General features: G+C 37.7%; 3 protein-coding genes across 4 annotated transcripts; 2 read left to right on the forward strand and 1 right to left on the reverse strand.

Moving 5' to 3' along the window:
- Window positions 1–43: 43 nt before the first annotated feature.
- Window positions 44–1,426, forward strand: LOC126799964 (glucan endo-1,3-beta-glucosidase 1). The gene is made up of 3 exons (XM_050527226.1): window positions 44–137; window positions 283–537; window positions 1,192–1,426. The coding sequence occupies exons 1-3, from the start codon at window positions 71–73 to the stop codon at window positions 1,224–1,226; spliced, it is 357 nt and encodes a 118-aa protein (XP_050383183.1). The 5' UTR covers window positions 44–70; the 3' UTR covers window positions 1,227–1,426.
- Window positions 1,427–7,057: 5,631 nt separating this feature from the next.
- Window positions 7,058–10,404, forward strand: LOC126797932 (scarecrow-like transcription factor PAT1). Of its 2 annotated transcripts, none has more exons than XM_050524702.1 (2): window positions 7,058–7,189; window positions 8,309–10,404. In XM_050524702.1, exon 2 carries the CDS (start codon window positions 8,519–8,521, stop codon window positions 10,172–10,174), a length of 1,656 nt encoding a protein of 551 aa, XP_050380659.1. In that variant the 5' UTR covers window positions 7,058–7,189; window positions 8,309–8,518; the 3' UTR covers window positions 10,175–10,404. The 2 variants fall into 2 exon arrangements, with proteins under 2 accessions (XP_050380659.1, XP_050380660.1); XM_050524703.1 differs by having other exon boundaries at window positions 7,133–7,189; window positions 8,293–10,404.
- Window positions 10,405–10,465: 61 nt separating this feature from the next.
- Window positions 10,466–13,793, reverse strand: LOC126797933 (WRKY transcription factor 1). Its single transcript, XM_050524704.1, has 5 exons — window positions 13,576–13,793; window positions 12,200–12,906; window positions 11,956–12,106; window positions 11,703–11,861; window positions 10,466–11,445 (listed from the first exon to the last, which is right to left on the reverse strand). Exons 2-5 carry the CDS (start codon window positions 12,798–12,800, stop codon window positions 10,926–10,928), a joined length of 1,431 nt encoding a protein of 476 aa, XP_050380661.1. The 5' UTR covers window positions 12,801–12,906; window positions 13,576–13,793; the 3' UTR covers window positions 10,466–10,925.
- Between the last annotated feature and the right edge of the window lie 655 nt (window positions 13,794–14,448).

A 14,448-nucleotide genomic window follows, 5' to 3' on the forward strand; every position in this document is an offset into this window, starting at 1 on the left:
CATTTTGGATATATATATATATATAGGTCATTATAGGTTTTTTGGATCTATTTCTATCAAACACTCAACAATGTCTACCCTTCTGATGAGGATAACACTTGCTCTTCTCTTTCTCTCACTAGTTCCACTCAGACCAGGTAAGACTCGCTATACTTTTTTGAGTTTCATGTCCATTTGTATCAGCTAAATGCTTCATGGAAATTTAGTCACTGGATCTAGTACGTTATACTTCTTCTGGCATAGCTTCCTAATGTTTGTGTGCACGCGCATTGCAATTTACAGTGGATGCGGATTTTGAGCAATGGTGTATTGCTGATGAACAAACCCCGGACGATGAGTTACAGGAAGCAATAGATTGGGCCTGTGGTAGAGGAGGTGCAGATTGTAGCAAGATTCAGATAAACCAACCTTGCTTTTCCCCAAACACCCTGAAAGACCATGCTTCCTTTGCTTTCAACAACTACTTCCAGAAGTTCAAACACAAAGGTGGATCTTGCTACTTCAAGGGAGCTGCCATGATTACAGAACTTGATCCCAGTAAGCACTTAACTCGGTAAACTTTTCTTTGGCAATGCATACAATCACATGATATTGAGTCAAGATAGGGCAATGTCCAAGTTCCTAGATAGAAAATGTAAGAAATGTTTGGATCTGTCATACAATCGAAGCTCAAGAGTTACTAAATTTGTTCACCAAATGAGACAGTATTTACAGTACTTCGTATCTAAATTCTAAATAGCTTCATGATGCATATTGGCACATTATTTGTTGAACAAATTTAGCAAATAGGATCTCTGGAGTAAGAAATGGAACAGCTTTTGAGTTGGCTCATACAAAAAACGAATCTGAGTTAATTTTTGTTTTTTTTTCTTTTTCGATGGAGGTTAATTTTAGTTGCACACACCAGTTGTCAACCATTTTTTTTGAAAGGCACCAGTTCTTAACCTTTGATTCTGCCAAAAAATTATATATAAAAAACAAAAATGGACCATATGTGGGATCTATTCAAACTTGTTTGCTTGTGTTGTACACAACAACAAGCACATGTACACTCACATGTAAGGGAAAAAAGAACTGTTGTGAATAACCGTAGATTAAATAAAACTGGATTAATTTACATAGAAGAGAGTAATTGGCAGATACAAGGCTGGAGAAATATAAACGATTTTTTTTCAAAATGTTTGCCTGCAGGTCATGGCCCTTGCAAGTATGACTATCTTCCCTGATGCAAAGGAAATGGAAGATTTGCTGATTATCAAAATTTTGGAAATGAGAATCAAATCCTAATAAAGTTTGTACTAGCTAGTTGGATGTTGCAGCAGGATAAAATTTCTTGGAATTTTCTGGTGTTAAGTTTTTTTTTTTTGCAAGCTTACTGCATAGTCTACGAAGCCTCAGGTTCAAATCATTATGTTTTCTGTATGCCTTCAAAGGCACACAGGAATGCTAATTGCTATGATGTTCTGAAGAATAGTGATTACTGAAACCCATTTAAGGCATTGAATCCCAGACACATCATGAAGTACCATGAAAGATTATAATGATCGATCACATTTCATTTCAATCTGGATGCTTTAGAGCTTTTTGAAACCTTGGATTCTCAGTGGATGAGAGCTTATGTAGAACTGATTTCTATTGTGGGCTTTTGGGGGTTTTGCTTTGGTACTTGTAACATAATCTGATTCACTAGCAGATGCTTCACCCTTTCTGGCCCTTTTAGAGGCTGAAGAGTTGTTTATTATTCTAATTAAAACCAGTTCTGGTTTCTTCTGAGATGAATCAGAATTATCAGATGATAGAAGAATTTGGCTATAGTCAATTAGTCCTCACTTTCAAGAATAAGATGTTAGTTTAACAAGAATAAGGTGATAGTTTGTTTCAACTTATAATGCAAAAAGTTGAACATTAGAATTCACTTGCTACCTACGTTGTGTATATTGGAGCCCTTTTGGTTTCACACTAGCTCCATTGCACAAAACATCTCCTAACAATAGACTATATTAGAGCTGAGTTCGGTACATTACCAATTCATTTTTGTCATTACTATCTATCAACCAATTGTAATTAGTAAGTTTTCGGTATACCGATATTTTTTCGGTTGGTAATGTACCTCTACCAAGATATGATATCGGCCCAATTAAGTTTAAGGCCCAGACCAATTTCTTTGCTGACAAAAGAAATTTAAACAAACTTTATAGTTCATAGTTGGATTTTGGACCGAACTCCTTAATACAACAATATCCCTCAAATGCAAATGTGATTATATAGTATTGTCCAACACTCCAACATCATAACATGAACAAATTAACAAATTGAAGGACTGATACATAATAGCAACATCGATGACGTACTTCAATCTCCTTTTGTGCTAGACATTGGTTTGGACTGAGCTGGAGCTTTAGACATTAGTTCCCTAAATATATATACCGATCACATTTACTGGTGTCGATCGACCATATTTCGAACTGGAGTTGTCTATCGCCGAAGTGTCTACTAATGTATCATAACTTTTATATTAAGTTTATAATAAAATCATCGCATTATGAAACGACTATATGAAGGAAACTTCTCGGAATCAATCAACATTATCCGATATGATCGATATATATATTTAGTGACTATTTTAAAATTTCATCCAATTCGGACCTCGTTTGATCGTCGGAATTTTCGGTAAACCAAAAACACCACTAATATGCCCAAAGGGAGGACCGATTACCAAGATGCGAATGTCGAAAGTTGTTTACATATTTGAAATCACATAATTTCTAATTTTTATCACCAATCGTGCGTGGTCGCAATAAGGAAACTCATTTGGTAAAGCCCCAGTCAATGAGGTTTTATTATGTCAAAACGTTTTTTTTGTTAACCGTAGGTACAAACGGTCAAACCATGTTTAAAAAATTGACAAAAATTTTACAGTGTCCCTAAATATATATATCGATCACATCTATCGGTGTCGATCGACAATATTTCAAAATTAGAATTTATTTGTGATTTTTTTTAAGAATGTTTTCTAATAATCCTTTTATTTTTTCAAACTCTTAAATAAGAGTATTATGTTTTTTTTTCTAATACAAGCCCGCAAGACCGGCCCGTTGACGAGCCCTAATTTGAAATATATCAACAGCTAAGATCAATATATGTAATAATAAATTAAAAAAATAAATAATTAAAAATAAAACTCGGTTGGTACGGTAATACCAACTTTCGCCAAAATCATTACCATTACCGTCTCAACTTAAAGAAGTCGGTTCGGTACTACCGTACCGAAGTTTCAGTAACCGAAATACTTGGTAACCAACTTACTTAATTCGGTTGATAAAACTTGGTTCGGTTTTATTTGGCTCATTTTTACCACCCCTAGGCTATATAAACAGCCACAAGACTCCATACAAGGTAAGTCTAAATATGTACTCTTGTACATCGATCATCACTACATTCTATCTTATCATTAGCTGAAATGACTCGGGCATCTGAGAGTCGAAGGCCATCGCGCCCGATTTCCCTATGACATTTGTGCTGTTGTGAAAGGTACCGGAGTCAAGTTAGTATATATCTCGATGCCGGAAACATACACAGTTTTGAATTCTATACTTTCCTATTTTCTCGGGAAAACAACTCATTGGTACTGAGAATGTTATATTGTCCTCATCCCAGAAGCCATGCATGATCACTAAACAAACAAGAGCTCATGGAATTGAGTAAACAATTCCAGCAGTTTAGGTCCAAAAACTTGGACACATAATTAGTGAAGAGGAGGTGTTACCAAAAGGAAGAGGAGAAGATAGCAAGAAGGTCCTACATGTAACCCTAAATGCAGAGCAAGATCGAAGTTTGGACCCAAATTTTTTGTATTTGCAGAGAGCAGAAGGAGAGAGCATGTAAGAAAAAGAAGATGAAGACAAAAAAACCATGGAAAGCATGCAGGAAGAAGATGCTGCTCCTATCAATCTATTTTCCCAATTCGAAAGCCGAAGACATGGTCGGTGTGATGATAGGAGAACTCACAATTGTGGTTCAAGAAATCAAGAGCTCTCATAATTTCCTTTTGCTTCACTCATCATTTCATTTTCATCGTTTGCTTCACTTCATGTAACTTTGGAACGCAGAGTAAAGTTGTTTGGTGGTAACTGTGAAAAGTGAAAACATTGTATGTCTTAGTTGCAAGAGATCATGTTCTTTATCGCATATCATTCGCCCTACTTAATCATCTGTCGTTTGGTTTAGTGACATATACTTTTAAATTAATTTCAGTTTATCTTTTTAAATTTCACACCTAAAATCAATTCATCCTTAAAATTTTTATTTTAATTAGTTCACCTCTATACTTTCAAATAATATCAAAGAATGATAAAATTCAGATTTTCTTGGTTAAAATCCGATCAAAACTATCAAAAGAAGACTTCAAATTATATATGCAAGACCAAAACAAAATTCATAATAATTTTACAATAACACTTAAGCTTTAAATTTAGGTCTCGTAGCATAATTATCAATATAATCCATATAAAAATATGAATTTTGTCCTTCTTTGATGTCATTTTAAAAGTATAGGGGGTGAAGTGATTAAAATAAATTTAAGGGGTGAACTGATTTTATGTGTAAAGTCTATGGGGGTAAACAGAAACTAATTCTATACTTTTTATTGTAAATTTATAAGATAGAGTTTAAATCTCGTAAATTTTAATGATTAATCGTTATTATCAGTACTTTGAATCTTTAGTTACCATATACAACATGAGATTATTATTCAAAACCTTCATTTACATTATATGAAAGTTAGCTGCTTATATGAGCTGAAAACTAAATACATCAATTTTGAGTACATATCATCTTTTTAATTATTGTTATGTTACTCGATTTTGAGTTTTTAAGCCATAACAAGAATGGAGTTTGCCTAGAGTACATGTGTTGCATAAGCATTTGAAATCTCCTCAAACACTTGTATTGGAGAAGATTAGAGGTCATTTTAGCTTGAACCTTAATCTTACTTGATTCTTCCTTGAAGTAAAATGATACTCTGTCTCTCTTCCTTTCTCTTTTGCCATGAAGAACAAACACAAAATGCCAAGTAGGGATTGAGAAAGGGTGATTGGAGATAAGCTAGTGGCCGCGCCACTAACTACACTCACTTAGAGGGGACAAGGAAGCAACAAGATACCCTTATTTAAACTTGTCAAAAGAACATCTGATTCTACTAATTAATTAACATACTTAATAAGGACTTACAATCACTTTTGCATGCTAACATTCATGGATTCAAGGTCTGATATTCTCTCTTGGGGTCCCTAAATAAACCCCTTCTTAATGGTTCATTAACAATTATTTATGCTTCTTCTAGGATAAGGATTTTGTGACTGATATTCCACATCTTGTTTTCTAGCATCCAGAGTTTTTAATAGTCATATAGTTGCATGCGCATAGAGTGATTTTAATTGACCAGAAACCCCTAACATTGAGCAACAGAGACAAGGGTTTCTTCTTGTATGTGAATAAAAGGAAGAACTTGAAAATTATTGAAGTTTGGTTGAAATTTTTGTACTCTAACTTTATTCATACTTAAAAACAATTTTAATAAGTAATATATCGACATTTGAATATCCCAAATTGTATTCAATGAATAGTCTATTGTACGGGCAGAAGGAGTCCGGTCAAGATTGTTTAACTGCGTACTGATTAAAGATTATGTCATTTTCAATCAAACGCATGTAGAGAGAATTACTTCATTGAAGATGATTTTGAAATAAAGGAACTAATGCCTTTACTAGCACTCCTAATCCATTAGTGGGTTGAATAAATTCGCTGATATTATTGAACACCCCATTATTAAATACCGTCCAAAATAATTCTAGCATATATTGATATCTTGAACAAATCATTAACATAAGGGCAACTTGATCTTTTTGCAGATAGGAATCATAGGATTGATGAATGAAAGAATAGTTGAATATATGCATGACAAGAAAGGCAGAGCATGTTATCTGAAGTGGACGGCACTACTTTCCAACGTCATCTCTTATTTTGATCACTTTAACCACTATTAGGCTCTCCTCTGCTCAACCCATCTATGTCACTTTCCCAGATGAACCAGATCATCACCATCCCCACCATCTTGGTTCAAACCCCAAATCCCACTTCAACCAAATGGTCCAACTCCAACTTAAATCTACTCCCACTCTCCAAGTCTTTCTCTTTGAAGGTCTATCTACCACACTGAACTGTAATTTGTCCTTCAGTTGAATTGCCAATACTGTGGTACCAATTGACCCTAAATCAGTTTCCTGTACCAAGTTTCTTAGGTAACTTCTGCAGACTCAACTAGAAGTTGCAACTAGCGAGTGAGCAAAGATGAAGGATCAATGAGGCAAGTACATACATGTACAAAGTTCTGAGGTGCCTTCCACCGACCTAACTAGAGATTCTTGATCATGTCAGATTGACATGTAGCATCTTCATTGAACTTGATAGTTAGGTTTTTTTTTTATTTTCAAACAAATGGTAGTTGGGTTTTTTTTTTGGCTACCAAAAATAGTAGTTAGGTTGCTTTTGAAAAAAAAAATTTGCTAAAGAGGTGTTTATTGTTAATTCTTCGTTCCTCTAATCTGTTAAAGAGTTACCAAATGCTTTAAGTAATATTAAAATGATATCATAACTTTCAAATAAAATACGTGAAATGAGCAAAACGAACTCTTTTCTTTTGCTCATCTGGAATCAATTCATTTGTAATCACATTGCGTCATTGCAAGTCAAATAATGGTCTTCAAATCAAGGCAATATGCTATAGTATCCACAAAAGATCTTAATTGTACTATTTTAAACCATTCCAAAATTTCCATAAAAAAAAAAACCATTCCAATTACATTAGGAAGCCAACTTTAGGTGATAATATGGGAAAGTTCTATTATTCTAGATAAGTGCATCATGGTTTATCAAAATTGCTGGTTATGTTTGAACTATCCTATTGAGCACATGGAGAGTATTATAGTAATTTCGAGTAGAACCCAAGTTGCAAATATGTAGTGGTAGTGATGTAGTTTCAAAGCAATTGCTGGGCTTTTTCCAATTGAGATTTTTTTATAGCCCACATGTGATTTCTCTTTATGCTCTCTCCATCTCTCACACTCCCTCACTGAAGAAGGCTTCTCGGGTATTGGAGTGGAAATCCAGACCTTGAATTTCCTGCGATAAGGTATTCTTGTCAAACCAAGATTTGATGTTCAACTTGGTGTTATTCTTAGACCAATGTTCTGTCATTTATGAGATTCTAAACCCAATAAAGTTTACTCTAGTTTCACTCACGGTAGTGGTTGTGATAAACCATTCCATAAATGGAAGTTTGGAGGTGTAGGTTCAACGTTTTCATGTCTGATTGTTTGTTTCTATAATTGGGTTTGTGATGCTTCTTCAAGGTATGTCATGTATCTACTTTCCTTTTCAGTTGATTTCACTGCTGCTCTGTTTTCATATGTTCTTTGTTTTTTTAGCTGTAATGACTCGAACTTGAAGCTTGAAAAGTTTCTGTTGGTTTGTTTTCGTGTGTTTCTGAGCTCATCATTGGCTTTAAACTAATGGGTTTCTTATAAAATTAAAATTTGATTTGAATTTGATTATGTAAGGCCAAAGATCAGTACTTTCTTGTTCTCTGATGATTTATTGGATGAAATGTGGTATTTTGTTTGTTTCATCTTTATTATGACTTAATTATCAAAAAGAATACTTGAGAATCCCCCAAATTAATTTAGAATTCGTTGTTTCTTATTGAATATCAAGTCTTCTGTGCCCAAAGCATCTTTCAGCTGTTGCAATGGAAAGGATGTGTGGGGTGGGGTTAGCAAATTTTATTCAATTGGTTGAGATAAATCACTTGCTGGCCTTCAAGCGCCTTCTTTCGGTTTAAAATTCAACCGAGGGATCATAATTTCAGAATGTCTAACCTTCATCGGTTGGGAGGTTAATAGGTGCAAGAGAAAATTGAAGGAAGTGAAGATCATGAAGTTACCAAATGAATCAAATTTATGTAAATAAACAATCTAAGCTATCTTACACTTTCGCTGAGGATGACTTTAAGTTATCTTACACTAGCTGAGTATACAAGATAAACTGGGAAAGGGGATTGATCCTGTGGTATCTTCTCTTTTACCAGATATGAAAATTTAATTCAGCCTTGGAGATTTGAAGTTTCTGTTCACTTTCCCAAATGTGTTTCTGATTACTTTCTCAAATGCACAGGAACTAAGCTGCTTTTTACCTGTTATCTTTATGGTATGATTACTCACAGATCTCCTCATTCAGTCATTCTTTGATGCAGATTATGCTGTATGCTCGTTCTATAGTAGGCTGTGACCTCTTTGTCCCAGATATTGGTACAACCAAGGCCTTTTGTTGTCATAAAGGGACTGTTCTACCAAGAGAATTCAAGGTTTCCTATAAAGCTCCCATGAACACAGTATAACATACATAGAGAGAGCAATCTTTTGGCAAGAAAAAACGAATACTTCATTGTTGCAGCTCTAGTCCAATGCAAGCGTCAAAGCAGCTCAGGAGTTTAGGTATGTCGAAACAGTTGCACTATCAACCGATGCAAGAAGTAGAAGCCTATTGCTTATCTCCATTCCGAATCTTGGACCACCAGCCGCCATACAATGAGAGCAGCCAAAGCACCCACTCCACAGCTCAGAGTTTCCACAAGAGGTACTGCACATTGGAGTCATCCTCAGCAAATGGCAGCTACAATGCTCTTTATAACTCCTCATCAACTGGCAGTTTCTCACCCAATGGAAGCCCAATGTCACAGCATGAGCAAGATTCTCATTACCAGCATCATTCTCCTAATCACACGTACGGCTCTCCAATAAGTGGGTCCTGCATCACCGATGATGCAACTGACTTCAAGTACAAGCTAAAAGAATTAGAAACTGCAATGCTTGGCGATTCCAATATCTTTGACAACTATTGCAGTTCCCTTCAGAATGGGGCAAACAATCCCAGGCCAGAAGTGGACAGCTGGGGGCAGATTATGAACTCATTATCTAAGAAGGATTTAAATCAAGACCTCATCTTCTGTGCAAAAGCAGTAGCGGATAATGATCTGTTGATGGCACAATGGATGATGAATGAACTGCGTCAGATGGTTTCGGTTTCTGGTGAACCAATTCAAAGGTTGGGAGCATACATGTTGGAAGGATTAGTTGCACGTCGAGCAGCCTCAGGGAACAGCATCTGTAAAGCACTGAGATGCAAAGAACCAGCAAGTTCTGAACTGCTGTCTTACATGCATATTCTTTATGAGGTCTGTCCCTACTTCAAGTTTGGGTATATGTCTGCAAATGGAGCCATTGCTGAAGCCATGAAGGATGAAAATAGAGTCCACATCATTGATTTTCAAATTGGTCAGGGGAGCCAGTGGTTGACTTTAATTCAGGCTTTTGCAGCAAGACCTGGAGGACCACCCCATATTCGAATAACTGGCATTGATGATTCGATGTCAGCTTATGCCCGAGGTGGAGGACTCAATATTGTGGGGAAGAGGCTATCTAAGCTTGCAGAGATGTTTAAGGTGCCATTTGAGTTCCATGCTGCTGCTATCTCTGGTTGTGATGTTCAGCTGGAGAATCTTGGGGTGAGACCTGGGGAGGCTTTGGCCATGAACTTTGCATTTATGCTGCATCATATGCCAGATGAGAGCGTCAGCACTCAGAATCATCGTGACCGTCTGCTGAGGTTGGTTAAGAGCTTGTCTCCAAAAGTCGTGACACTTGTTGAGCAAGAATCAAACACAAACACTGCTGCATTTTTTCCGAGGTTTGTGGAAACACTAAATTACTACACGGCTATGTTTGAGTCAATCGATGTAACGCTTCCGAGGGATCACAAGGAGAGGATCAATGTCGAGCAACACTGCTTGGCCAAGGAAGTTGTGAACATTATAGCTTGTGAGGGGGTCGAGAGGGTGGAAAGACATGAGCTTCTCGGGAAGTGGAAGTCGCGGTTTGCAATGGCAGGATTTACTCCATACCCTTTAAGCTCCTTGGTGAATGCAACCATCAAGACACTGCTCGAGAAATACTCTGACAAGTATAGGCTTCAAGAGAGAGATGGGGCGCTCTATCTCGGCTGGAAGAGCAGGGATTTGGTTGCTTCTTGTGCATGGAAGTGCACATCCGGCACCAACTGATGGTTCCTTTTGGAATGCAGCATGACAAACTTGAATAGAGCATGTTTTTCTCATCTGCTTTTAATTTTTGTTAGCTGATAACTGCTGTGTGCGCTTCAAAATCTGGAATTGGCCGTTTTCTTTGAGGTCATTTCAGTACCTCAAATCTCTTGGGTTTGGTAGGAAGAGAACTGATTTCAGGTGCTTGTCCATGGTTGAGAAACTGGCACCGATGCTTTAGGAGTTTACTTGAAAACCAATAAATAAAGTGAATTGAAAATGTAATGGTCCTTTTTCCAATCTTAATGTAAGTCTAGAAACCAAACTGATTCAAATTATACCATTGGAAGTTAAATCCATTCAACTAATAACAATCTCAACTAATCGGCATATTCTGCAAGTCTTCAGCATACATTCATCTTCACAAATCCTTGAAGCTACAGAATTTCGATCCAATTGCTAAGTTTACAGGATACTACTACACTAACCGTAGCCCTCATACTTGGGTGCTCCCGCGTCACCAGTCTAATGACCTACATATTGAGTTTATTTAATCTAGACAATTTACACACTTGTGACACTGACATACATCAGTTTCATTTCATCAACTCCTACAGTCCTACCCTCCAGCCAATAGTACCTGCCTAAAGGTGTTCCTCTCCCAAAAGGAAAATATAGGAAGAAGAATAAGATAAACAACTATGGCAGAATGTGTTCCGGTACATAAATACATTATTTAGAGTCCAGATGAATCTCAACGGAGCATGGCAAGTTAACCTTGAACAGGTTGCGCTTTTGGCTTTTGCTTTTCTTGCTCTGATGGAATACTCCCTGCCTCGCCATTCTGCAGTTTATTTGCTCTGCAACCAATAGTATCAGGGGGGTCACCTTCTTCTCGGACACACTCTTTACCAATCAATTGTTCATTTGATTTTCTTTCAGTACCCAAATCAGAATCAGCAACCGTACTAGAGGCAGCAGCATCTATCCTTGGTGATTTAGTTCTTGGCTCGAGACCAGGTTGCTCGATTGGTTTAACTTCACATTGTGGGCAAGCACATGTCCCAGTAACATGTCTGGCAGCATACTCTTCTACTTTGGTTCCAGGGTCATTAATCTGGGCTGCTGGCAACACATTTGATGCTGCAGTATTAGGTGTGACAATCCTTGAGGGGGGCACATCATGGTCATGTTGCCCCTCATATGTGGCCATGACCACTTTTGAATCATTAAATGCCCTCTCGACATGTTTCTTAACAGGACATCCAGGATGTGAGCATCTGTAGTAACTCCTACACAAAGCAATTGCAAAAGCAAAGACGTGAGAAGAAAGCTCCAAAGTAATAGCTCATACCAAAGAAATCAGGACCAACTACAGATTAACAGATTCCCTACACATCCTACTCTGACAAACCTACTGAATTAAACTAATGCACATAGAATCATATGTGCAAGTTAAATGAAGAAAAAGTATGCCTTACTGAACAAGGGATTAGGTGCACACTTTACATAAGAAAATTAAAAAGCAGACCATTTAATCTATATATACCTGGGATTTGGATTTCCTTTTACTAATTTTTGCCCATATTTGCGCCATCTGTACCCATCATTGACAATATCAACCTCACTCATAGTCTGAACAACAACACGCGGTTGACGAGTTGGCTTATTTATCAGAACGTAGTTTCCATTATGTTTTTCCTTCTTCCTGTTTTTTTATTGGTCAAGGGCAGTTAAACAAAGGTGAGATTGACCAGAATATCGAGTTAGGAAAATATAGAATAGTTAATGCGATAACATACTGTCTTTTTGGGTCTGGATCACCATCTCTTGTTCTATTAGATAGAGAGAGAACACCCTGCACAGCTTCATTCTCTGCAGCATTTGAATGCTGAAGGGGTTCTACTGGCTCCGTGCTGTTAGATGTGTTGCCATGCGCCTCCAACGGTTTATCTTCATATAAGAGGTTATCAAATAAATAATGGACCAAATTTCTCAATGTAAAAGCCAGAACCAGAACCAGATATAACTAAGTAAGTTTATCACCTTCACCACTGGTTAACAACAGCTGCTCTGCTTTATCTTCACCAACAGACACAGCAAAACCAACAGCTATAGGGACACTCAGTTGAGGTTTAGGATGTTCATGCTGGCCAAAGTAAACGGTATCTGTTATCTGCCCATTATGGGCGCGTTCAACTTGCCTCTTCACGTCACATTTAGGATGGGTACATCTGTAGTAACTTCGTACATATATATTTCCCCTAACAAGTTTCTGGCCATATTTCCTCCAGTTATAACCATCATCTAATGGTTTCACACGCACTCTAACTGAAGTGCTTCCTTCATGACCAGGTTGCAAGACAAGAGCACGAGTCTCAGGTGTCAGCAATGCTTTCTCAGATGTTAATGAGGAAACACTTCCTTCTTGAATTGATTCCAATGCAGTAATACCCCCATAAAGCACCTGCAATGCTTCATTATGTACTTCAGATGGAGCACTTCCTTTCTCATCTGACTTCAACGGACAGACCCCATTAGTTGGTGTTTGATGTGGTGTCACACAGCTTTCAGTATCAACATTCTTTTTCTTCGGTACTTTATCAGTTGCAACTTCATCCGTTACATCCTCCCCTGGCGAAACCATGTGAGCTTGATTCTTATACCAGACACGAGCTTCTAGTTCAACTCACAGTCCGGTCAAACAACTTGCCTTGCCTCCAAATAATGCACATGCTGCTCCATATTCAACTCTGTTCATGTAAACGAGCACAAGTACAGCAAGGTCAGAACTTGCTAGCTTCAGAACAACTCAGAGCAATAATAATTATAAAAAAAGAACAGAACTTGGACACTCCCATCAGTCACTTAAAAGCCATAACCATGTCTAATACAAACTTTGCTGGCTACATCTGAAAAGCAGTCGTAGAAGCAATATTACAAGTACTACTTCCGAAATTTCGCTACTTCATTAATGAAACCATTCTCCAAAATTAAGTTAAAACCTTCTCCACCACTAACCAACCACCAAAAAATTCACCCAGATAGAAAATCGAGGTCACAAACTTTAAAAAGGTGATTTTTTTTTAATATAAAATTCCAGAATTAAGTGAAGCAATCCCATTAGTACTACTCTACTAGCTCAGCTCTAACAGTTCATTAGGGTTTTAGACAGCTTTGACTCACACAATGGAAACTAAACAGCTCAATTACACTAATTTAAATTTCAAAATTTTCACATTTTCAGCAGCCAAACAGAGCCTAAGCCAATCAAGAGCTACAATTTCAGCAAATTAATCTCCCAAAGTATAAAATTCCAACCAAACAACTCTGTGAATTCCGGGTTTGGAATAAAAAAATTCAAAATTTACTGAAACAAATAATCAGGAAAACAATAAAATTGTGGAGCTGAGAGTTCAAACCGTATGAATTTCGCGATCAGGCGGTCCGAAACCGGCGGCGGGGGAGTGAATCGGAGGCGGTGGGGATTAGAGCTCCGGGACGAGAATTGGGGATGAGTGAGGGAGGTAAGAGTCGACGGAGTACTGGGTTTTTTTTGTTTGGTCTAATCCATAATTACGATGGGGGAAGAGAAAGAGGAGGAGAGATGGGTTGGGTGGGAGGAGGTGCAGGGAGGAATCTGTGGAGCTTAGTTGGTATTGGGTTTTAGCCTTTAGGGCTCTATCAGGCTCTATGGGTGTGAGAAGAAGAATATGATTACACGGGGGGTGGGTGGGTGGGGGGGGGGGGGGGGGGGAGGCAAGCATGTGGACCATAGGAGGCTTAGTTCCTCCTTGGGGTTTGGACCGGGCCATCATATTTCTCTTTTTGTGTTCGTCAAAGTGTGATGTATAATCATATTTATGTTCCTCTCTTTGATTTCCATTTCTCTTGATTTGGTATGTACATCTTGATTCAATAATGTGTTTTCTTTGGTGTATTATATTTTGTGCCTTTTCAGGTTCGATTTGTTTCTCTTCATGAGTTTAATTGGTTCTGAAAGTACGATTTGAGTTATGTATGGTCGCGCAGTTCCGGTGTTTTTGACGTTGTCGCTTTGCTAGTGTATGACTATTGTACATATCCGCCGCCTTAGGATTCCAGGACCGACCCATAGAGACTATCTTATTTTTCCCAACCAAGAGAGACATCAATGACGTCAACATTAGATCGATGACGCCCACCACTGCATCACGGACCTGAACTAAAACACCTCAAAGAACCTTTGCCACCTCTAACCACACCGGAAAACGGATTGACGCACCTCTGTGCCACTACCAAAGTAACCAAATCAT

The sequence above is a fragment of the Argentina anserina genome, chromosome 6 (assembly GCF_933775445.1).
Source record: "Argentina anserina chromosome 6, drPotAnse1.1, whole genome shotgun sequence".
Lineage (NCBI taxonomy): Eukaryota > Viridiplantae > Streptophyta > Magnoliopsida > Rosales > Rosaceae > Argentina > Argentina anserina.

Excerpts from the sequence above, each read along its gene's own strand:
- LOC126799964 (XM_050527226.1), top strand. The coding sequence starts at position 71 with ATGTCTACCCTTCTGATGAGGATAACACTTGCTCTTCTCTTTCTCTCA. Across the intron at positions 138-282 it reads ACTAGTTCCACTCAGACCAG|TGGATGCGGATTTTGAGCAA; the intron begins GTAAGACTCGCT and ends TGCAATTTACAG. Across the intron at positions 538-1,191 it reads GATTACAGAACTTGATCCCA|GTCATGGCCCTTGCAAGTAT; the intron begins GTAAGCACTTAA and ends GTTTGCCTGCAG.
- LOC126797932 (XM_050524702.1), top strand. The coding sequence starts at position 8,519 with ATGCAAGCGTCAAAGCAGCTCAGGAGTTTAGGTATGTCGAAACAGTTG.
- LOC126797933 (XM_050524704.1), bottom strand. The coding sequence starts at position 12,800 with ATGGTTTCGCCAGGGGAGGATGTAACGGATGAAGTTGCAACTGATAAA. Across the intron at positions 11,862-11,955 it reads GATCCAGACCCAAAAAGACA|GAAGAAGGAAAAACATAATG; the intron begins GTATGTTATCGC and ends ATAAAAAAACAG. Across the intron at positions 11,446-11,702 it reads AAAGGAAATCCAAATCCCAG|GAGTTACTACAGATGCTCAC; the intron begins GTATATATAGAT and ends TGCTTTGTGTAG.